The sequence below is a fragment of the Rana temporaria genome, chromosome 1, assembly GCF_905171775.1.
Source record: "Rana temporaria chromosome 1, aRanTem1.1, whole genome shotgun sequence".
NCBI classification, from domain to species: Eukaryota; Metazoa; Chordata; class Amphibia; order Anura; family Ranidae; genus Rana; species Rana temporaria.
In genome coordinates, this window is record NC_053489.1 from 232,583,726 (window position 1) to 232,606,616 (window position 22,891).

The following is a 22,891-nucleotide window of genomic DNA, read 5'->3' on the forward strand; positions in this document are numbered from 1 at the left end:
CTTGACCCCTTTTAAAAGTTATGCTGGTTACTTTTGAGCCACAACTCAAAACTGGGAAATTTAGACATTCTAGGAAAACTAAAGGCTCGTTCATTTTCTGTGAAATGTGGCGAAACTGCCATTACCCCCGCCTTCTCCATTAAAGCCCAACTAAGCGCAAATATGAACTTTAGCATGGATGTATTACATATGTTACCAATTTGTCCAGATTCCCCCTTCTCCAACATTTTATACTAAGATCTCCAAGGCTTTCTTAGACTTTATTTCTATACAGGGGACTTCTCAGTCCCCTGTGTAGTATCTACATCACTGATGTAACTGCATTGGCCCAATCTGAAGTGTGGGAGTAATTTTACGTTTTTAGTAATGAGGCCGGGTTCACACTGGTACGACTTGCTCTCCGACTTTGGGAGCACGTATGGCATTACGTGTGTAAATCAATGGTTTCCTATTAGAGCTGTCTTAATTGGTCCGACACAAGTCGGTCTGACTTTGAAAAAGGTTCCTGCACTACTTTGGTCCATTTTCAGCCCATTCAATATCAATGAAGTCGGATCAAATTCGGATCCTCTTTTTAACTATCTGACTTGTGATATCCGACATGGCGATTTACAGCAGCAGTAAAAACAATTAATGTTGTGATTGGGATTGGAATATTGGGATTGTTTTGATTGGTCAAAGAACAAGTTGGACTATCTCAAAGTTGTAGCAAAATCTTATCCTGTTAATTAAAGTCATTTGGAATTAGGACCGATGTCGTAGGGCAAAGTCGGATCCACAGTCGTGTCGTACCAGTGTGAACCTGGCTTTAGATGTTTTTACTTAATAAGTAATTGATTATGTGTTTCTTGCATCGATCAGCACTGATTGCAAGCTCCATCCACCCCTGACCACATATCAATCTCCAACACCAGCTGTATCTGCATTGCATGGCTATATGGACAATGACAAAAGAACTGCCCTGTCACCATCCACAGCTGTAACTAAATTCCCAATGAATCATGGAACATGTAGTCTAGTTTGCATCACCAAGAAAGAGAATGTAGGTTATGCATCTCCTCCAATTTTCTGCAAAGATTAGGGCGATGGCGACACCCTGGGACTTTTGTAGATCAACTGAGTGCTGCAAATCATGCATTTTATGTATCGGCAATTAGATTTTACATTTTATAAAAAAAAATTATATTGTGTAGAAAAAACGAAAAACAGTTCATCCTTGAGTTGGATTTTAAAGAGGAAGTAACCCCGAATGGGTTTTACTTCCTCTTTATTCCCCAGCAAAGTAAGAGCATAATGGGCTACCTAGCCCATTATGTGACACTTGCCTGCAAACGAAGCCCACGCTGTCCCACTGGTGGTCGCATCCATCTTGGCCCCTCTTCCTTCTGGGGCTGCGGACTACAGCTCTGTGACTGGCCAGAGTCGCGTAATGTCACTCCCGCATATGCGCTCAAGAGCCTTCAGTCACGGCACGTTCTAGTGAAGAAACGGCACTGAGGGCCGTATATTCACAGCACATGCGCCGATGATGTTGACGCAAGCTTATATGGTAAATATCTTCTAAACCGTGCAGGTTATAATTGTGGACAAAATGAAAATGTTACATGTATGATGCAATTGGTCAGTAACGTTAACAGCAGTTTTTTTAGTTTTTTTTGTAATATGGTGGCAATGCTGCACTGTTCGTACTGCAGTGAAATCACCACAGCGTGGTCACCCAGTGGGTCAGTGTAGTATTAGATTGTGCCTTCGGGTAGTATGAAGTTAAAAGTAAACAGCAGACACTGGCTATGCCAGCCATTTAAAAAAATCAGATTTTTTTTTTTTGCAAATATAAAATGAACAAAAAATCGCACCTGGTTGTGGACATTCATCAGATTTTGTAGATTTTTTTTTGGCATCTTTTATAAATAAGAATTCCATTTTCTCTTGCTAGTATAGTTATTTTCTTTATCGTACATCACGGGACACAGAGCGGCATTCATTACTATATGGGTTATATGGAGTACCTTCAGGTGTAGACACTGGCAATCTCAAACAGGAAATGCCCCTCCCTATATAACCCCCTCCCATAGGAGGAGTACCTCAGTTTTTACGCCAGTGTCTTAGGTGTTAGTCATGGTTTAGCTTGCCTCCGCATCCTTGGGATTAGGTGAGCTACCGGTTCTGTCCAAAAAAGCCTCAGCGCTAAAGTGGTCAGTAACCGGACCCCAAACCCTTGGGGTATAGCCCATAATGCTTTTCTTTTTAGAGAGCTGGACCCTGGGCCCAGAACTTAGAAACCTTTGGGTACCTAAAGTTTTCTGTTGCCAGGGTGCTATATGGGCCCAGGACAGTGGATCCTTCATAGGAACCCAGGGCCTGAAGGTCTAGACATCCCCACGGAGATGGGGGAAGATTGGGCCTCTTGCTTGGCAAAGTCCTGCGGCATGGAGCAGGTAAGTGAGGGGAAAACTTGCGGAACTTGGTTCTTAGCAGGTTTTTTTCTGGGGGGTCACAGGGGACATGCCTAAAGTTATGCACTGCATCTGGCAAACTAGTCACATATCATAAAGATAGGATGGCTCTCTATGTATTATTCCCCATAAGATGTGACCTCCCTTGTAGTGTTGGAAAAGCATTGAGTGGGGCCTGTGTTATATAAAAATATATGTGTGTGTCAGAGAGCTTTGCTTACCTGCAGGCCTCCAGGCGATGCTCCATTCAGTCTTCCTCCTCAGAGCCTGCAAGCAGGCAAAACGCTGACCTCCTCGTGTGTTCCAGGCTGCAGGCTGCAGTTTGCTGGAACAGAGAGGTCCCTTCCTCCCAAAATCCCCCCCCCCTCCCCCTGTCGGGAGGGGCATTTCCTGTTTGAGATTGCTGGGGGGGGAAGGGCGGGTCAGTGGCTTAAAGGAAGGGGCGGCCCTTCCTTGTTTGTTCCATCAATACTTTGGAACTGAGGAGAAAGACCAGAGCGGCAGCACGGGGCGCCGAGGACACACAGTGGCCAGAAAGGATATTGCAGTCTTCAGAGGACTGTTTTGTCAAGCCTAGAAATAGGCTGTTTCTTTTCCATCTCATAGTTTTTCTTTGCAATACTACTCAGGGGGACAGAATGTTTTTTCTTTCCTGGATTTGAAACAAAAACGAAAAAAAAAAAAAAAAAAAGTCATCTAGGGGAGAGGAAGCATTTTTTTATCCCCCAAACAGGTGTTTGGACAATTAACTTTTATAGTTCCAAATACCAATAGGTAGCAGGTGTACCTCGGTATTGTACCATGGTATGCCGCTGTTTTCCCTACAGGGAGCCTTGGGGCCATCGGGATCTGGGGCTGGAGCTGACGCGGGTCAGTCCAACCCTAAGATGGTCACGGAGGAGGTATTACTCACCTCTTTAAAAGAGATGCAGAAAAGCATGGGAAAAATGATATCCGCAGCTATGCGGGGCAGTAAGCGGAATAGATCTCCGTCGCCCGAGCGCGGACCCTCAGAAGAGGAGGTCCTTTCCTCAGGGGAATTGGACGACCTCTTGGACACGGACCAAGTAGGTTCAGGGATCGAAGACCCGGATACAGAGGAGTCTGGGGCAGTCTCCCTGAGGGAGAGCTGGTGGATTCAAGGATTGTCGGACTTGGTCCATAGGACATTCAACTTGCCAGTACCAGATCTCCAGGTATCGACGGTTTCAGCTTTGGGCTCACTGAGGGCGCCTCAAAGCAATGCTGTGTTTCCGATCCATCCTCTATTAGAGGGAATTTTGTTCCAAGATTGGAACAAGCCAGATAAGATCTTCTTACCACCTAAAAGGTTCTCTGTCCTATATCCTATGGAAAAAATGTTTTCCAAAAGATCGGCTACTCCTGCAGTGGACGCAGCCATCTCATGTGTTAACAGATCGTTAACATGCCCTGTAGAAAACATACAGGTGTTCAAGGATCCAGTTGATAAGCGCTTGGAAGCACTACTTAAGAACTCCTTCACTACTGCAGGGGCAGTAGTACAGCCAGCTGTGGCTGCGATTGGGGTCGCTCAAGCATTATCGGATCAATTTAAGCAGATGCTTAAACTTATTCCGGCCCAGCAGGCAGAAAAATTTTCGGATGTCCCTAAGGCCATATGTTTTACGGTAGACGCAATCAAGGATTCTATCCAGCAAGCGTCACGTTTATCGTTATCCCTTATCCATATGAGAAGACTCTTATGGTTAAAAAGCTGGGAGGCTGAGCCCCCATGCAAGAAGCTCCTGGTAGGGTTCCCCTTCCATGGAGGACGACTCTTCGGAGAAGACCTAGATAAATACATTCAGACCATTTCAAACGGCAAGAGTACTCTCTTGCCAACTAAGAAGAAGGTTCAGGGACCTGCGTTTAAACGACAGTATTCCCCTGGGCAGGGGCCCTCTAATGCCAAGCAGTATCGACGGCCTCCTGCAAAAGCAAACTTCGGCTTCAACAGCAGATCACAAGGACAGGCTGTTAGAGGCAAAAGGCAGTGGTTTCGCAAACCAGCAAAACCAGCCCCCAAGCCAACCTTATGAAGGGGCGCCCCCACCCACGAAGGTGGGGGGAAGGCTGCGACTCCTTTCAGAGATTTGGGAAGCCAGCATTCCCGACGAGTGGGTACGGTCTTCCGTGGCCACAGGCTACAAAGTAGATTTCCTAAGGTTTCCTCCTCCTCATTTCCAGAAGTCGAGGATTCCAAACGATCCGGAAAAGGGAGCCGCATTAAGATCGGCATTAGATCATCTACTTTCCCAGGAAGTAATAGTAGAGGTACCAGTCCTGGAACAGGGGCTGGGTTTCTACTCCAACCTATTCATCATCCCAAAATCCAATGGAGATGTCAGGCCAATTTTGGACCTAAAGATGGTAAATGCATATCTAAAGATCCGCTCATTTCGGATGGAATCCGTGCGGTCAGCAGCTGCCACACTCCAGAAGGACGACTTCATGGCGTCCATAGACATAAAGGATGCCTACCTTCATGTTCCAATTTATCAGCCACATCAAAGATATCTACGCTTCATGGTGGCTTCGCGTCACTTCCAATTCGTGGCGCTTCCCTTCGGGTTGGCTACGGCCCCCCGGGTGTTCACGAAGGTCCTAGCTCCAATCCTAGCCAAACTAAGGATCCAAGGGGTCACGATCCTAGCATACCTGGACGACCTCCTAGTCATAGATCACTCGTCTCCCGGCTTGGAGCGAGCAGTGGCCCTCACGGTCCAATACCTCGAGAGGTTCGGCTGGGTCCTAAATCGAGAAAAGTCAGCTTTCCAGCCCACAAAGCAGTTGGAATATCTCGGCATGAGATTAGACACAGAACAACAAGGAGTGTTCCTACCTCTGAGGAAGGTAAAAGCCATCAAGGAATTAATCCTACTGGTTCTAAGCAAGAAAGAACCGACTATTCGCCTATGTATGAGGTTACTAGGCAAGATGGTGGCCACATTCGAGGCGGTACCATACGCCCAGAGCCACACTCGCATCCTACAGGCAGCCATCCTGTCAGCATGGAGCAGAAGGCCACAGGCCTTGGATATCCCGTTGCCGCTCTCATCAAGAGTCCGACAAAGTCTGTGTTGGTGGTTAGACCCTCAGAATCTACTGAAGGGGAGGTCTTTCAGCCCAGTGGCTTGGAAGATAGTGACCACAGACGCCAGCCTGACGGGCTGGGGAGCAATTTTGGATGGTTGCACTCGCCAAGGTACTTGGGCAAAGCCAGAGAAGCAGTTGCCCATCAACATCTTGGAGCTCAGAGCTGCTCGACTAGCCCTCAGGGCTTGGACGTCAAAATTGCAGGGGTTCCCGGTGAGAATTCAATCAGACAATGCCACGGCCGTGGCACACATAAATCACCAAGGGGGAACCAGGAGTCAAGCCGCTCAGAGAGAGGTGAGCTTGATTCTTCTATGGGCAGAGGCTCATGTGCCCTGCATATCGGCAATATTCATTCCAGGAGTGGACAACTTTCAGGCGGACTTCTTAAGCCGCCAGACTCTATGGCCGGGGGAATGGTCTCTGCATCCACTAGTCTTTCAAGCACTCTGCCAAAGATGGGGAGTGCCGGACGTGGATATCATGGCATCGAGACTCAACAAGAAACTAGACAGGTTCATGTCCCGCTCAAGGGATCCGATGGCCTGCGGAACCGATGCGTTGGTTTGCCCTTGGCATCAGTTCAAACTTCTTTATGCGTTTCCCCCGCTCCAGTTACTACCCCGCCTGCTGCGCAGGATCCGGGTGGAGCACATACCAGTCATCCTGGTAGCTCCAGCATGGCCCAGAAGGGCATGGTACTCACTAATCTTAAGGATGGTAGTGGGAGACCCTTGGACTCTTCCTCTACGGCCAGACCTGCTATCGCAAGGTCCGATCCTCCACCCTGCCTTACGGCATCTAAATTTGACGGCCTGGAAGCTGAATCCCTGATTCTCAGGGGTAGAGGTCTGTCTCAGAAAGTAATCTCTACCCTAATCAGAGCCAGGAAACCGGTCTCTAGGGTGATTTATTACAGGGTCTGGAAGGCCTATGTAGGCTGGTGTGAGTCCAAGCGATGGCTTTCTCGCAAATTTACCATCGATGGAGTATTAAGTTTTCTCCAGCTAGGAGTGGATAAAGGATTGGCATTAAGCACAATCAAAGGACAGATTTCTGCTCTGTCAGTGTGGTTTCAGCGGCCGCTGGCCACCCACTCGCTGGTTAAGACCTTCCTTCAAGGGGTCTTACGTATTAGACCTCCAGTTAAATCCCCGCTTTGTCCGTGGGATTTAAATCTTGTTCTGTCAAGTTTACAGAAACAACCGTTTGAGCCGTTGGCTGATATTCCTTTGGTTCTACTGACAAGGAAGTTAGTATTTTTGGTTGCCATAGTTTCCGCAAGAAGAGTTTCGGAGCTGGCAGCCTTATCCTGTAAGGAACCATATCTTGTTTTTCATAAGGACAGGGTCGTTCTCCGCCCTCATCCTTCCTTCCTTCCGAAGGTCATATCCAGTTTTCATTTGAACCAGGATTTGGTATTACCATCCTTCTTCCCTAAACCTACTTCCAGAAAGGAAGGGTTGCTGCATACCTTGGATATTGTCAGGGCCATGAAGGCCTATCTTAAAGCTACAAAGAAGATCCGGAAGACAGATGTGCTGTTCATTCTACCGGATGGGCCCAAGAAGGGGCAGGCAGCTGCAAAGTCCACCATTTCTAGGTGGATTAAGCAATTAATCACTCAGGCCTACGGCTTGAAAGGGTTGCCTCCTCCAGTATCATTAAAGGCTCATTCTACTAGAGCCATGGGCGCCTCCTGGGCAGCACACCACCAGATCTCTATGGCTCAAGTTTGCAAGGCGGCAACCTGGTCTTCTGTCCACACGTTTACAAAATTCTACAGTTGGACGTAAGAAGGAATACTGATACTGCCTTCGGGCAGGCAGTGCTGCAGGCTGCAGTTTGAGACCCTCGGATTCCGGGGGCTCCTCTTGTTCGAGTTAAATTTAAAAATTTTATTTTTCTCAACTAAGTTGGATTTATTATGATTTGAGTATATCTCTAAATTAAATCCTTTTGTCTTGGAGATGTTCTCCCTCCCCTCATTGTAAGCATTGCTTTGGGACATCCCATATAGTAATGAATGCCGCTCTGTGTCCCGTGATGTACGATAAAGAAAAAGAGATTTTTAATACAGCTTACCTGTAAAATCTTTTTCTTGGAGTACATCACGGGACACAGAGCTCCCACCCCTCTTTTTTGAGGACCATTTTGGGAGGCATACTGCTTGCTACAAAACTGAGGTACTCCTCCTATGGGAGGGGGTTATATAGGGAGGGGCATTTCCTGTTTGAGATTGCCAGTGTCTACACCTGAAGGTACTCCATATAACCCATATAGTAATGAATGCCGCTCTGTGTCCCGTGATGTACTCCAAGAAAAAGATTTTACAGGTAAGCTGTATTAAAAATCTCTTTTTTCCTCTCTACTCGGTTTATGGTTTGGCAATGGTAGCTATGCTGGGATACATCTATCTCCATTGAGAAACTCACTAATGTTTTATATTGTAAGCGGTCCCTCATTTTTGAAGAACCAATAACGCATGCCTCAGAAATTTAGGTACAAAAAAACAATAGCGTGTAAATTAATAATGCTTTGTTTTTTCTTACTGTTTTTCAGACTGCCTTGGATCTGCCGTCTTTTCTCCAATCAAAGCTGATCTTACAAAAAATATAACGGTACTTTTTCATATCATATCTTAAACAAAACAATCCTGGTCATAAGATGGCTACGGTTTCAGTTTTACTGTAAGTGGGTATTAAAGAGTAACTCCACTTTTTTCAGAAACGGAAAACAAAACAATCTCATCTGAGTGATTAGAGTGTATTGCAAGGATTTTATGATTCCTACCTGTTTCTGCTCTCAAGACACTCCTGCTTGTTTGATTATGTCAATGTAAAAATGAAAAGGGGGTGATGTCGATCGGCTGATGCCCTTGCAGTGTTCTAATGAAGAAAACTTTAGGGTTGGCATCCCAGTAGAAGTCCTAAACCCTTTGGAAGTTCCCCTCCAAAAAACAAAAGAATTCTTGTAGAGGATGCCTAATATCCAACTTTGTATATTGGTGTACACTAATCACTAATAATGAATCACACAAGCAAAAAATTACATTTCTGTACACCATCTCTGCCAGCTCATTTGAGACACGCATCACTTGGGACATACTTTAATTTCATTGTTTCAAGAAATGATGCATCCTTAAAGTGTTACTAAACCCAGTAATATGAAAATAGTTCACCCCCCCCCCCCACAGTGCCCACAGCTTATAAATCTTCTTTTAACATACAAATACTGCCACCATATACCTCTTTGGATGATTGGTATACCACGGTTACATGATGTTTTGTCCAGTGCTAAGAGTTTGGATAGGAGGAGATTTTGTGTATACACGACCACATGTTTGGTGTCAATATCATGTGACCTGGCTAGCTCTGAGAAGAAGTAGATGTTCTCCCAGCATAAGACACAACTGAGCATGTGCAGGTCGGCTACCCTACCACCACTGAGCATGTGCAGGTCGGCTACCCTGCCTGTGTTAGCTGGCTTTCCCCAGATAGACATTGCAGGAGGGGAGGATCTGTGCATACAGGATAAAACGGCCTTTTTACACAATGCAGAGGGTTAAACCCTTAAGTTCCACAGTGAGTATAACAAGCATGCTATGCTGCATATACAGACTGATTTTACTGTTGTGGGTTTAGTAAAAACACTTTAAGGACTCTTTCACATGGGTGGACTCCGCCTGCTCAGCGTAGGATCTGCCCTCTAATCCCCGCTGAGCAGGTAGATAACAGGTTCATCAGGGGTCAAGTCCTGGGGAAAAAAGTGTGGGACCTCCCACCCAAGATCCACTCCCCCACCAAAAAAAAAAAAAATGATACGCTCATATGCATAATTACTAAACCGCATATTTTGTTTTTTTAAGCAAGTTCTTTCTAAATCCTGCGATAACTCACGCAGACCTCCGCAATGTCTCCTGGGAACAATGACGAGAGCTCCCAGGAGACATTGCGGCATGGAGGAAGTGACGGAATACCCGCACACTACCCAATGAATCCATATACAGGAAGCAGCAGGTAACATAAAAGATTACTAAGGTTCGCCTGCCCTTGACAGTGACTCGAGCTGGGAATCGCCGCTTAGTGAAGGATTGGCTCGGGCGGCTCAGCTGCTCTAGTCCTGCAAAGGGAACTGCGTTCCTGCTGTAAAAAAAGTGCAGGAACTCCGTTCCCACGCATTCCCGCAGGACTTGAGCCCTGAGGTCCATGTCCGCTTATGCAAAGCAGACACAGCCTGCTTTGCTCTGTGGGCGGTTGGATTTAAAAGGACCACCGGTTCGTTTACATCCGACTGTCATGCGACTGATTCATCATTATTATTATTATTATTATTATTATTATTATACAGGATTTACAGTATATAGCGCCAACAGTTTACGCAGCGCTTTACAATATAAAAGGGAGACAATACAGTTATAATACATTAAAATACAAGAGGGTTAAGAGGGCCTTGCTCAGAAGAGCTTACAATCTAATATATTAATGGGAACGGTTCCCCCATTTGTCTGTTTTTAGCAAATCGGATGTTGGCGGGTGTCAACGGACACATGTCTGTTTACATCCACCACTCCATAGAGGGCAATGGATGGTCCAATCGTGTCCACCTAAATAAACTGACATGCAGACCCGATCGGTCCACCCGTATGAGAGGGGCCTAAAAAAAAAAAAAACGTAATGGGTGAGATTTGCTAAAACGGGTGCACACAAAATCTGGTGCAGCTGTGCATAGTAACCAATCGGCTTCCAGGTTTTATTGTTAATCTATAACAATAAAACCTGGAAGCTGATTGGTTACTATGCACAGCTGCACCAGATTCTGTGTGCACCTGTTTTAGTAAATCTCCCCCATAGTTTACCAACTGCCTCTTGACGTGGATTACCTATTATGAAGTATGCTGTGGGATATGGATGGAGAGAGAATAAATTATTTATTTTTATATATATATATATATATATATATATATATATATATATAATTACATTCATTACCATAATTTAATGTGTGTTTTTTTTTAAATACCTGGATTTCTTATTTATAACTGCATTAACCAGTTACTAACCACCCTATAGACGATATACGTCTACAAGGCGGTTGCTTAACTCTGGGAAGACGTCCATGGACGTCCTCCCAGAATTGCGCGCCCTCTGGACCCGGTGGATCACGGTAAATCGCTGCTGATAGCGGCTGTTTACCACGTGATCGCTCTGTCCAATGATGGAGCGATCACTTGTAAACAAACCGGTGTCATGTGATGACGCCGGTTCCTCCCTCCCCTCTCTGTACCGAACGGTACAGTGTGAGAGGAGAGGGGGGGAGAGAGCGGATGCAGCACGAGTGCTGTGGGCTGGATCTGCGACAAATGCAGTCACAGATCCAGCCAGCCATCCATCCCTGCTCAGCCATCCCTGCCCCATACTGTGCAATACTCCATACCCATACTCTGCAATACCCCACACTACTCTGCAATACCCCACAATACCCTGCAACGTTGCCTATGGGGATTTTTAAGTAGCGAAGTTTGATGCCATTCCACGAGCGTGTGCAATTTTGAAGGGTAACATGTTGGGTAGCCATCTACTCGGCGTAACTTCATCTTTCACATTTATGCAAAAGAATGAAGAAAAAATACGAAATTTGCTAAATTTTATAACCGAAACAAAGAAAAATTCATTTATTTTTTTTACAGAATTTTCAGTCTTTTTTTCTCTTATAGCGCAAAAAATAAAAAACCCAACGGTGATTAAATACCACCAAAAGGAAGCTCTATTTGTGTGAAAAAAAGGATGAAAATTTAATATGGGTACAATGTTGTATGACTAAGTAATTGTCATTCAAATTGTGAGAGCACCGAAAGCTGAACATTGGTCTGGTTATTAAGTGGGTTTACGTGCCCAGTGGTCAAGTGGTTAAACTAGTCCTTGGGGTACATTATACTTGTGATTATAGGTCATCCAAATCAAATTCAAGAACATGTACATGCTTCATCCAGTCTCTTTTGAAATTGACTTTATGAAAATTCAGAGTCTATGTAACAAAGCAGCGAGGACCTCTCCATTGGTCACATTCAGTTGGGCTGGTAGTCAAAGACTCTAACTGATGATCAACTGGGACAGCGTGCTGCCATTCATGATTATGTAATACAGGCCTCGACAAAATCCGGGCGCCCGATCGCATTTGCGACAAATTGTGACCTGGGGAAGCTTAGGGCTGCAGAAGGCCTCAAAGCTGCGGCCTCAATTACCATCTGGCGCAGGGCGCGATCCCGACGGGCCTGCCGGTAATTGAGGCCGCGGCCTTCTGCAGGCCTCAGCTTCCTTCTGTGATCTGGTGCCATCTTGTGGTGGCCGTTGGCATTACAGGTTACATTATAATTAGCAAAACGGCAGTTCTGTGTTTTTCACTGTTTTCACTGCCATCTCCTTCCCTCTAATTAGAACCCCCAAACATTATAAATAATTTTTATTCTAACAACCTAGAGAATAAAATGGCGGTCGTTGTAATACTTTCTGTCACACCGTATTTGCGCAGCGGTCTTGCAAGCGCACTTTTTTTGGGAAAAAATACACTTTTCTTACCGTATTTGCCGGTGTATAAGACCCCCTAATTTTACAGTTTTTTTTTTATTTTTTTTAGCCTTTTATTTGCCTGTACTGTATAAGACGACCCCCATTCCGAGGCTTCCGACGCTTCATATTTATTCCTTCTGGAGCCATATTCTTCCTTCTTGCTGGAGCCAATCACGGTGAGCAATGTATTCTATTAATGAATACAAAGCCTGCTTGAATTAGCAGAGGCTGTAACATTATCAGCCCACGCCTCTCTGACTCTCAAAGCCAATTCGAGCAGGCTACTGTATGTAGCCTGCTCGGATTGGCAGAGGTTGTTATCCAATCCGAGCAGGCTGTGTATTCATTTGAATACATCGCTCACCGGGATTGGCTAAGTGGTATATACTGTATGTAGCCGAAGCTACATACAGTATTGCCGCATATCCAACAGGCATGCGAGCAGCTGACCCGGAGTATAAGACGATCCCTGCTTTTTGGCCATTTTTTTAAGTGTAAAAGGTAGTCTTATACACCAGCAAATACAGTAATTAAAAAATAACACAACATTAAAGTTAGCCCAATCATTTTGTTATATTTTGAAAGATAATATTACGCCGAGTAAATTGATACCCAACATGTCACGCTTCAAAATTGCATCCGCTCGTGGAATGGCGACAAACTTTTACCCTTTTAAAATCTCCATAGGCGAGGTTTAAAAAAATTCTACAGGTTGCATGTTTGAGTTACAGAGAAGGTCTAGGGCTAGAATTATTGCTCTCGCTCAACCAATCGCGGCGATACCTCACATGTGTGGTTTGAATACAGTTTACATATGCGGGTGCTACTCACGTATGCGTTTGCTTCTGCGCGCGCGCTTGGCGGGACAGGGTGCGTTTTTGGCTCCTAACTTTTTTAGCTGGCTCCTAGATTCCAAGCAAATTTGTCAAACCCTGATGTAATATAAGGGAACTGTGCGTCTTGGAAAGTGTGGCATATCCTCAAGCTGCTTAGCACCAGTGATTGCTATTAGCCAGACACCATCCCGCTTTTTCTACAAGCATAATTGCTATCGCTAAGGGCATTTGGCCCTCTTCATTGTAAGGTAGAGTGCTCTTTTATGGTGGGGACTGAGAAGGCTCCTCTTTTCTCATTGCAGTTTTAAAATGTATAATTTTGCAAATGTTTGATTCCTTTTGAAATGTCTTCCCTCGCTCTCTCCTGTGGCTATTCACTACTGAACTATTTTCTTAAAGTGCAATGATCTTGAACAAACACACAAGCTTTAAGTGACAATACAGGTGCAGAAAAGACATTGAACCTTTTACCCAATAGACTGACATACGCAATTTCTCTATTCACAAAGGTCAAACACGAAGAAATCTATCACGTTGCAAATTGGCTAAAACTGTAAAAAAGGCAAAGAAGAATTTATGATGGAACTTCTAAATTATGCGGAGGATGTAGAACAGTGTCTCTACTATAAGAAATGGTACAATAGGACGTGAAGATTAGCTGTGACAAGGCTCTCGGCTGACTCTTTGACTTTCCTTTAAAGATGAACTCCGGCAAAAGTTTTCTCCTATGCAAAGTAAAAGCATAACGGGCTGGTATGCCACGCATACTAGTCCGTTATGCTTTTACTTTGCATGGGAGAAAACTTTTGCCGGAGTTCATTATGTGACATTTACCTGGAAACAAAGCCTGGGCTGTCCGCTGTTGGCCCCATCCATCTTCGCCCCTCTTCCTTCCGGGGGGGCGCGGACTCCTGCTCTGTGACTGCTCAATGTCGCGTAACATCGCTCCTGGGCGTGTGCTCGGGAGCCATCAACGCGGCACTTGCTAGTGAAGAAAGGGCTTGTATGGTAAAAATCTCCTCAACGGTGCAGGCTTAGGAGATGTTTACAGTACCTACAGGTAAGGCTTATTATAGGTGGTGTAACTAGGTTTACAACCACTTTAAGGCTAGTTTCAGGCTTGTGCAATTGCAGATCTGCATAAATGTACTACAATCCATTCTTCCTTCTTTACTATGAGTCCTGTTCACATCTATGCAGTTTCCTGCAATGCACTTTTTTTTTTTTGGAAAGATGCAGCAACTTTTTTACATACAGCACTGCATTTTTTTGCTTCATAGACTTCAATAGTTGTGTGCATACACGTTTTTGCTGCGTTTTCCTGCATGACAAGAGACCGCCTCCAAGCAACATCAACACATAGCTTGTCGTTGGTCAAAACTAATTAAAAGCTCATCAAAAATATGCATAAAAACCCAACGAAAAAATGAAAAAAAAGATGTAAGCCTTACTCGTTAAATTGGAACTTCTTCAAGTCAACATTAACTATTTTTAATTCTTATGTTGCTAGCATTAGAAAATAGATAAAACAAGTAAATATTATATAATTTCCTATCTGTTTTTTTTTTTATTTGTTCAGTTACTTCCTGGTTTCCAGGCCTAGGCAATAGATGTCATACATCCCAGGAGCCCTCAGGAGGGGAGGAGGGGGTTTTCTCAGTTAAGCACGTCCTTCTGTCTGCATGTCTGAGCTAAGGGCAGATGGATTTCAGGAATTAAATGCTACGTGAATCCTCTGCCCTTACTCAAGATGGCCACAGCCAGAAATGCTAGGGACTAAATATTTTTCCAAGTGATTTCTCAGCAAAATAAAGCATGGAGACATAGATGGATGGGGGAGTTTGCTTTTAAATGATGAAAATGCAGGTTTAGCTTGTGGTGCTCAGACAGTGTAGTTCTGCTTTAACAAGTGAGCAAAAGAGATAAAAACACTTAACTATGTTCAATCAAGTATATTTTACGAGTTCCACAGTGTCTTTTAGTGGCCCTTTTTTAGAAAAAGCATTGTGTTGCAGCATCTGGATTGTGATTTTGCTTGCTGCTGATATGGTTTGAGTCCAGGAGAGATAAGTTTATCCTTTTTTTTTTTTTTTTGTTTTTTTTTTTTTGTTTGCCTTTTCTTTACTTATTTTTTTCCCATGTCGTTTCTGAAGTTCCTGTTCCATTTCCCTTTTTTTATATTTCACCTTCCTTTCCTACCATATTCATTCAGACAGGTTTGCTTTTGAGGCTCCATGCCCATGTTTGAGCCCTGTAAGACATAATGTGACTTGGATGGCAGATCTAATTAAATAGGTTCTAAGATGCATTGTCTAAATGTAAAATTACAAATATATATATATATATTTTTGTTTTATGCTAGAAAATACGCGAAGTATATGAAACCAACCCTACCAAGTTCAAAACACTACAGCAGATTTTGGAAGGAGAAAAGGAGCTGCATGGGCCACAATGGCCGAAAGTGGGGGCAACCCTATCCCTTATGTGGCTAAAGAGGTGAGATAATCAAACATATATATTGACTTTGCTGATGCATTTATTTGATTAGGACCTCCTTTTTAACCACTTGCCGCCCGCCCTATTACAAAAAGACGGCGGCAAAGTGGTTTCTTTATCCTGGGGGGCGCGTATCGCGGCGATCGTTGTTGTGGGGTGTCAGTCTGACACCCCGCAACACCAATCTAGGTAGAGTCTCTGACGGAGACTCTTTACCACGTGATCAGCCGTGTCCAATCACGACTGATCATGATGTAAACAGCCAGTGATCGGCTTTTCCTCTGACGGGGGTCTGTGCTGATCGATTATCAGCGCAGCCCCCCCCCCGGGGATGCCCACACTAGACCACCAGGGATGTCCACCACCAGGTATGCCACCCTAGACCACCAGGGATGCCAATCTGTGCCCACAATGGGCATCACTGATTGGCAGGCATTATTGTTTGGCACTGATTGGCATCCATCAGTACAATATATTAAAGTACATCAGTGTCGCCTATGTGTGCCCCATCAGTGTCGCCTATGTGTGCCCCATCAGTGTCGCCTATGTGTGCCCCATCAGTGTCGCCTATGTGTGTCGCCTATCTGTGCCCCATCTGTGTCGCCTCATCGGTGCCCGTCAGTGAAGGAGAAAACTTACTTACAAAGTTTTGTAACTGAAACAAAAAAAACATTGTTTTTCAAAATTTTCGGTCTTTGGGTTTTTTATTTTCTGCAAAAAAAGGAGGTGATCAAATACCACCAAAAGAAAGCTCCATTTTTTGGGAACAAAATGATAAAAATTTAGTTTGGGTACAGTGTAGCATGACTGCGTAATTGTCATTCAAAGTGCAACAGCGCTGAAAGTTGGTCTGGAAGGTGTATAAGTGCCCAGTATTGAAGTGGTTAAGCAGCGGTTTTAGTTTTTGTTTTTGGGCTTGTTTTTATTTTTTTGCAGAACACACAATTTTCATCAGCATGGTTTTTATGGAACAAATGTTTTATAAATGTAATTGAACACACAATTTTCATTGAGAGGTCTTTAAATCCAAACACAGTTAAAGAGTTCTGTGGCTCCATCAAAAGAGATTAGGCACCCATTAGTCTTCAGTCAAGCAGATAAAAACATGGAAGGAAAAGACTATAAAAAAAACTTTGACAAATTTAGAATCTGATGACCTGTCTTCCATGCAATAAATTATTTGTCCATTAGTCTGACGTAATAAAAAAAACAATGCCAAAAACAAAAGTGGGTTTTTGAAGTGGTTCTGAAGGCCTCCCAGGCTCAGACGGCAGTGGGAGCCATTGTCTCCTGCTGTTAATAAAATTCTGTGAGACGGGGGTGGGGTCAGGCCGCACGGTGTGTGTCAATGGACACACACACGGCCCAGCTTGGGAACAAGCTAACAGGTGTGCCACCATAGAAGGGGTCTTTCTATGGTGGCACACAGAAGAGGAGCAAAGAGCACTTGTGGGGGACCCCAGAAGATGAGGTTCTGAACAGCTCTGGGCAAAACCATTGCACTCTTTAGAATTGGAGAGAGAACGATTTCTCTGCAAGGCAGAGCTAGCTACACAGGGAGGTACTAGAGCCGGGCCAGGTAGGAGAGAGAAATGGGAGGGAGTTGGGGTTGCACACTACATGGCACACCCCAGAACCCTACACACAATGCACTCCTGAACCCTGCACTCTGTACATGATGCACCCCAGATGCAACCTACCCTTTAAGGGCAATCGTACTGCTGATGTGGCCCACACTGTAATTGAGTTTGAAATCCCTGATCTATATGCTCATTGGACCAGGATTCAGTTGGATAATATCCTAGCTATTACGTAAGCCAACCTTCTGGAAAGAACCAGGAGTCCCACAGCTGAAAGATAAGCCAATCAGGGTCTGGCTTGGATGAAACTTCATGTTCCAGCCCTGTCTACCATACACATTCAAGGCATGGAAAATTGGTGGGAGAACTTTGAGTCAACAACCTGGTGGGGAATTCTGGTCATGGACCTGTTGGCTTCCAGGTTAATTAAACTGACCAAGTTTGTCTCCAGGTCAAGGAATCTTCTAGCTATTGTAGTGGATGCAGTGGTGACTCCATGGGATCAGTTTAACCTAATCTACACCTCTCCTCCTCTGAAGCTTCTTTCTGCTCCTGTTCTTTTCTCACCTGCTTCATAGAATCGAGAAGAGGCCATACCAGTGATTCTCAATGCACCTAAATCACCCAGGCAAACGTGGTACTTGGACCTTGTCAAGCTTCTGGTGGACTCTGTGGGTTCTTCCAGATCACCTGGACTTTCTGTCCCAAGGACCTGTTTACCACAATGCTTCTCAGTCACTGACTTTAGGATAGGGGTTTAGCTGATTCTATCACTACAATTTTGAAAGCTAGGAAAATGAAATCTTGCAAAGTCTACCATCACACTTTGAGAGCATATTTCTTATGGTGCGAGGCAAGGAAATTCCATCACAGGAAACGCCCTGTAGGATGCATTCTGTCTTTTCTTCAGTCAGGCCTTGATCAACATTTTATTTTAGTATTCGGACCACAGATTCCAGGGTGCCTTGGCGTGGCTCTGTGGCTCACGCATGCGTTTGCAAATGCGTGCGGACAAAACCCCTGTTTTTAACGCATACTGTTAGACAGGTTATTTGGTTGTTCTGGGAGCTGGCCGGGAAGTAGGCTTGGTTTTTGCCTGGGCATTCCCCAGGCTTTGTTATTTGATCAACATTTGGCCCAGAGTACCACCAAGGGCAACATTTTGACATTAACAATTCTCCTTCAGTCTTTCAAAGACTGCCCAACGCTCCTTTTGTACAGGGCGTTTCTCATTGTTCCCCCTGTACATTCCCCAGTGACCGCATTGGTTATTCAGAAACCGATCAGGGATATTCTTGAATCTATGCTTGCCTGGTTTAAGTTTGCATTCCTCATAGAAATGCATCTGCAAGGCAAGTTTTTGAGTTGGTGGGCTTAACCTGTAAAGAACCCTTTCATGTGCTGCACAAAGAAAATGTTGTATTGAGGCCTTGAACCTCAAACTTTCCCAAGGTTTTTTTTTTCCCCCTTACCCCAGAGTTGTTACTCTATATATGCCCTGCTCCAAGACATCCCAAGGAGCTTTCCCTCTGGATGTAGTTTGTGCTGTTTCAGTTTATCTCCCAGCTACAGCTTCTGGTTGTAAACCTGGAAAGTCAAATACAGAACACTAAATCTAATAAAGAACAAGGGAACAATTGATTTAATGCATAGTATGGCTGGTAGAAGAACAACTTGTTAATCTACAACCTCTCCTACTCTTCTGCTTTAAAAAAAAAAACTACATCACGAAAAATGGTGGCAGCACACCCCTTCTTTGATTGTCGGCCTATGTAATGAGATACATGAGCCTGTGTGACAGGGGTGGACAGATTGGACACGTTTGGGACCATTGACATTTATATAGCAATTGGTGCAATAAAAATACTCGGATTACTGTGTAAATGTCACTGGCAGGGAAGGGGTTAACACTAGGGGCGATCAAGGGGTTACGTGTGTTCCCTGGGGGGTGTTTCTAACTATGGGGGGAGGGGACTGACAGGGAGTCGAGAGATCGCTGTTCCTAATCGCTAGGAATAGACAATCACTGTCAGAATAGGGATCTGTTTGTTTACATTAATAGATCCCCCTTCTGCCTCTATGTGGAGCGATTACAGATGGCCAGGGGGACATGAGGCACAAAGCTTAGAGGAGGGGTTGGTCTCCCTGACCTGGCCCTATATTGCACGGAGGTCCACATGAACAGAGTGGTCAACTGGTGTAGACATTCAAATTATGGGTTTTCCTGGAACAGGAATCCGTACTGATCTTCTTAGCTGGCCTTTCATGAACTGGGATTTTCTTCTCCACACACTATGATTGAACCCACATTGCTGGAATTTCGCAGGTACTACAGGATAGCTGATATGTCAAGCTTTGCCTCTCCGTTGCCGCCTATTATCGGCCACTCCGACTTTGTGACAGATTTCTCTGACAAAACTTTTCAGCTCCAGCCAGACCTGAACCCGGTTACCGCTTCTACCTTTCTTGGCCCCTTCGAGTGCATCAAGCCATCAGTCTTATGTCCTGCCCTAAATTCCTCCATTTTAGGAAAGTGGAAGATTTTTCAATTGTCCCACTTTCTTCGGTCCCTCCCAGAAAATGCTTATTTCTGTAGACAACTCACTTTTTGTTTGAAGACCGCTGCCTGGGAGATGAGTCTTTACAGAAGTCTGTCTTATTCTTATAGTATTTTACTTGCAGTCACATCTCAACACGAACCCCCATATTTGAGTAAATGTGAAAGAAGCCTTAACGTTGCGTTTTTCGGAGGATCAAAAGAACCGTATCCTTTTCTTTGCTCCATAAGTCTTCCTTGTGCAGCAAGTATCAGGAGATCACGTTTAAAAATGTTGGTGCGCTAGTACAGGACTCGGTACTAGCGTCCTAAGTGTACTAAGTGCCCTGTATTGACGTGGTTAAGGTACATAAATTAAGTTCCCTACATAAATTAAGTTCCCTCCTCTTAATTTCTATGATCCATGCCTACTCTTGCTTTGCCACCAACTGGAGAATGATGAAAGTGGAAATGGGTTATCTGGACCTTTACAGATTGGTTTGCCAATGTCCAAACTCAACAGTAGCACAACCCAGTGTTTCCAAGCTACTTAACCCTGTGTCTTTTATTGAACAAGCAAGTCAAAAAGCCTGTTTTTTTTTTTTTTGTTTTTTTTTCTAAATCGGCCATAAAAACTGGAGCCTCTCATCATTGGTAGGTGTTAAAAAATCAAATGTACAACTTTATTCCTATACTGAGTTATTTGGCTTCTCTGAAACAATACAATTTTCTTTTTTATAACCTGTAAAATGGCAGATGTAAATCACTTTTTTGCCTTTTATTATAAAAAACAAATAGTATGGATCTTTCTTTACACTGTTTCTGCTCTTCTTGCATCACAGAGGTCTAAAATACATTCAGGTTTTATTACAAAGCATCTCTGATGGGGAGAGAGATGAGCAAAACCCAAACCTCATTAAAGTTAACGTGACAAAAGCCTATGAGATTGCACTTAAGAAATACCACGGCTGGTTGGTGCAAAAACTATTCCAGGTAAGGAATTTTAGAATAAATTATTAAAATTGTGTGTGTGTGTGTGTGTGTGTGTGTGTGTGTGTGTGTGTGTTTTTTCACGATCATTTTCTTTTAAAGTATACATTAAGTATAATACAGGACTTATATGGGACAGATGTTACTGGCGCAAATGGGAAAAAAAACAAATATTTTTATTTGTAGATATGTTCTACATTATATGGTTTGCTGCAATCAAAGGGTTCAAGTCACTCTATGGTGGCTCGCCCAAAATGTAAAGGATATAATATAAGGATTGCGCTACCCTATTGGGTGACCTGGATCAGCCTCACCTTATGCAATATAGAGAACTATTTAGCTCCTATGAATATCACCATGTGCCTCCACAAAGGTGTGCTCTTCTGTGTAAAACTATATGTACTGTAAAAAGTTTGACAAAACACACCAAAAAAAATTATATGTATGAATAACAAACCCTCATGTACTTTTTGTTTACCAAGTGCCTCTGTGGAAAATGTTCTTCTAAACAAATATATTTATATAAAAAATATATATAAAAGATTCCTGTAAATATAACGTGTTAGTAAATTTTCAAATAGTGTTTTTTTGGATCCGCGGAGGTATCCACAAACCTATTACGGATTCACAAAAAATATATATATTAAATCTCAAAACCGCAATTTTTTTTACCATTAAAAATGAAAATTGCTAGGGTAGTGCAATCCTTATATTATATCCTTTACATCAGCGGTCCCCAACCTTTTTGGCGCTGGGGACCGGCTGCATGAAAGAAAATTGTGCCAAGGCCCAGGGGTGGGGGGAGGCGCGTGTGGGGTAAGCAAATTTTTTATTTTTTGCAGGCAATGGCTGGAGTTGGTGCTTCAATCATCCTCGCACCATGGTTGATGTGGTGTCAGAATGATTGAAGTGCATTATTTATATTACATTGTAATATACAATGAAATAGTTCAACTCACCATAATGCAGAATCGGTGGGAGCCCTGAGCGTGTCACTTGCCACGTCGCCTGCCACCAGATATGGATTGTCACTTGCCACGTTGCCTGTCACCAGATGTGGATTGTCACTTGCCACATTGCCTGCCAGTGCCACCACATGTGGATTGTCACTTGCCACGTCGCCTGCCATCAGATGTAGATTGTCAGTTGCCTGCCAGTGCCACCAGATGTAGAAGCACTGGTTTATTTAGCACAGAGGCAGGCCTTTGTGCAGTGGTCGGTTCTGAGTGAGGACAGGAGAGTGAGATGTGGGGCAGGCGGTGAGAGATGTCATCTCTCTGCTCCCACGCCGCACCTCTGACATTGAAGAGGCCGGGCTGTGAAGAGCGGTGATGCGGGAACACGGAAATACATGAAGTAATCTCTCACCGCCCGCTTCTCTCATCCACCCGGCTATTTTGACAGAACACCGGCTCTCTCATCTACCCACCCGCCTGGCTCTCTTATATGGTCCTGTGGCCGGCTGCAGAGAGGCCATGGCCCGGTAGTGGGCCACGGCCCGGTGGTTGGGGACCCCTGCTTTACATAATACAGAACTTATAAAGAGAAGATGCAATAAGAGTTAAATTTTTAACCTTGGTAAATGATCATGAACAGAGATTGATTTAGGATTGCAAGATGGAAAGTCTGGATTACCAAAATGGGGAGGTTTCCAAAACAAATATATAGCAAACAATATTTAAATTAAATATATATAAATTAATATATAATCTAAAAATAAATGTATATCTTTTTTTTTTTTTTTTTTTTACATAAAGATTGGTCTAAACCAGCGATGGGCAAACTACGGCCGCGGGCCGTATACGGCCCGGCAGACCTTTTAATCCGGCCCCCACCGGCGATCTCCTCTTGCCGCGATCGCCGCTAATTGAGGTCGCGGCTTAGCGGCCTATGCTTCAAAGGGGGCTGGAGCAAGACGAGCGCAGATAGGCTGTGGGCGCTCCGCCTTAGGCCGCCTCTCGCCCCGTAGGATTGGGGAATTCCTCTGAGAGGACGGTGCCAACCAGAGGCATACTAAGTGGGGGGTGGGCCGCCACACACTGGGGGTCGGAGTGACATTTATCTGCCTGCCCAGCACCGCGGTACAAGAGGAGGGGGGGTTGCGGGGGTGACACCGCGGGAAACCATCCATCCCCTCCTCTCACAGCCACGGCCTGTTAGCGGTGCTCGGCACACAGGCACAGCCAAGTGAAGCCGCTGCCACCTCCCCCTCCTCTCTGTGTGTACGGAAGGGACCTTCTGTCCATGTGCCGTGATCGTCGCTGCGCTGATCTGAGGTACTGAATGGGGAGTGGGGTGTTTGCACCTGGGG

The 22,891-nt window shown here is 44.4% G+C and overlaps 1 protein-coding gene across 1 annotated transcript in view; it reads left to right on the forward strand.

The window, feature by feature from the left end:
* LOC120937999 (glycolipid transfer protein) overlaps window positions 1-22,891 on the forward strand; it is an 84,976-nt gene that overhangs the window by 56,547 nt on the left and 5,538 nt on the right. Inside the window, exons 2-4 of the mRNA XM_040351632.1 lie at window positions 8,136-8,194; window positions 15,341-15,474; window positions 20,433-20,583. Of these exons, the coding sequence (XP_040207566.1) occupies window positions 8,136-8,194; window positions 15,341-15,474; window positions 20,433-20,583 (344 nt within the window). The remainder of the gene's footprint in view (window positions 1-8,135; window positions 8,195-15,340; window positions 15,475-20,432; window positions 20,584-22,891) is intronic.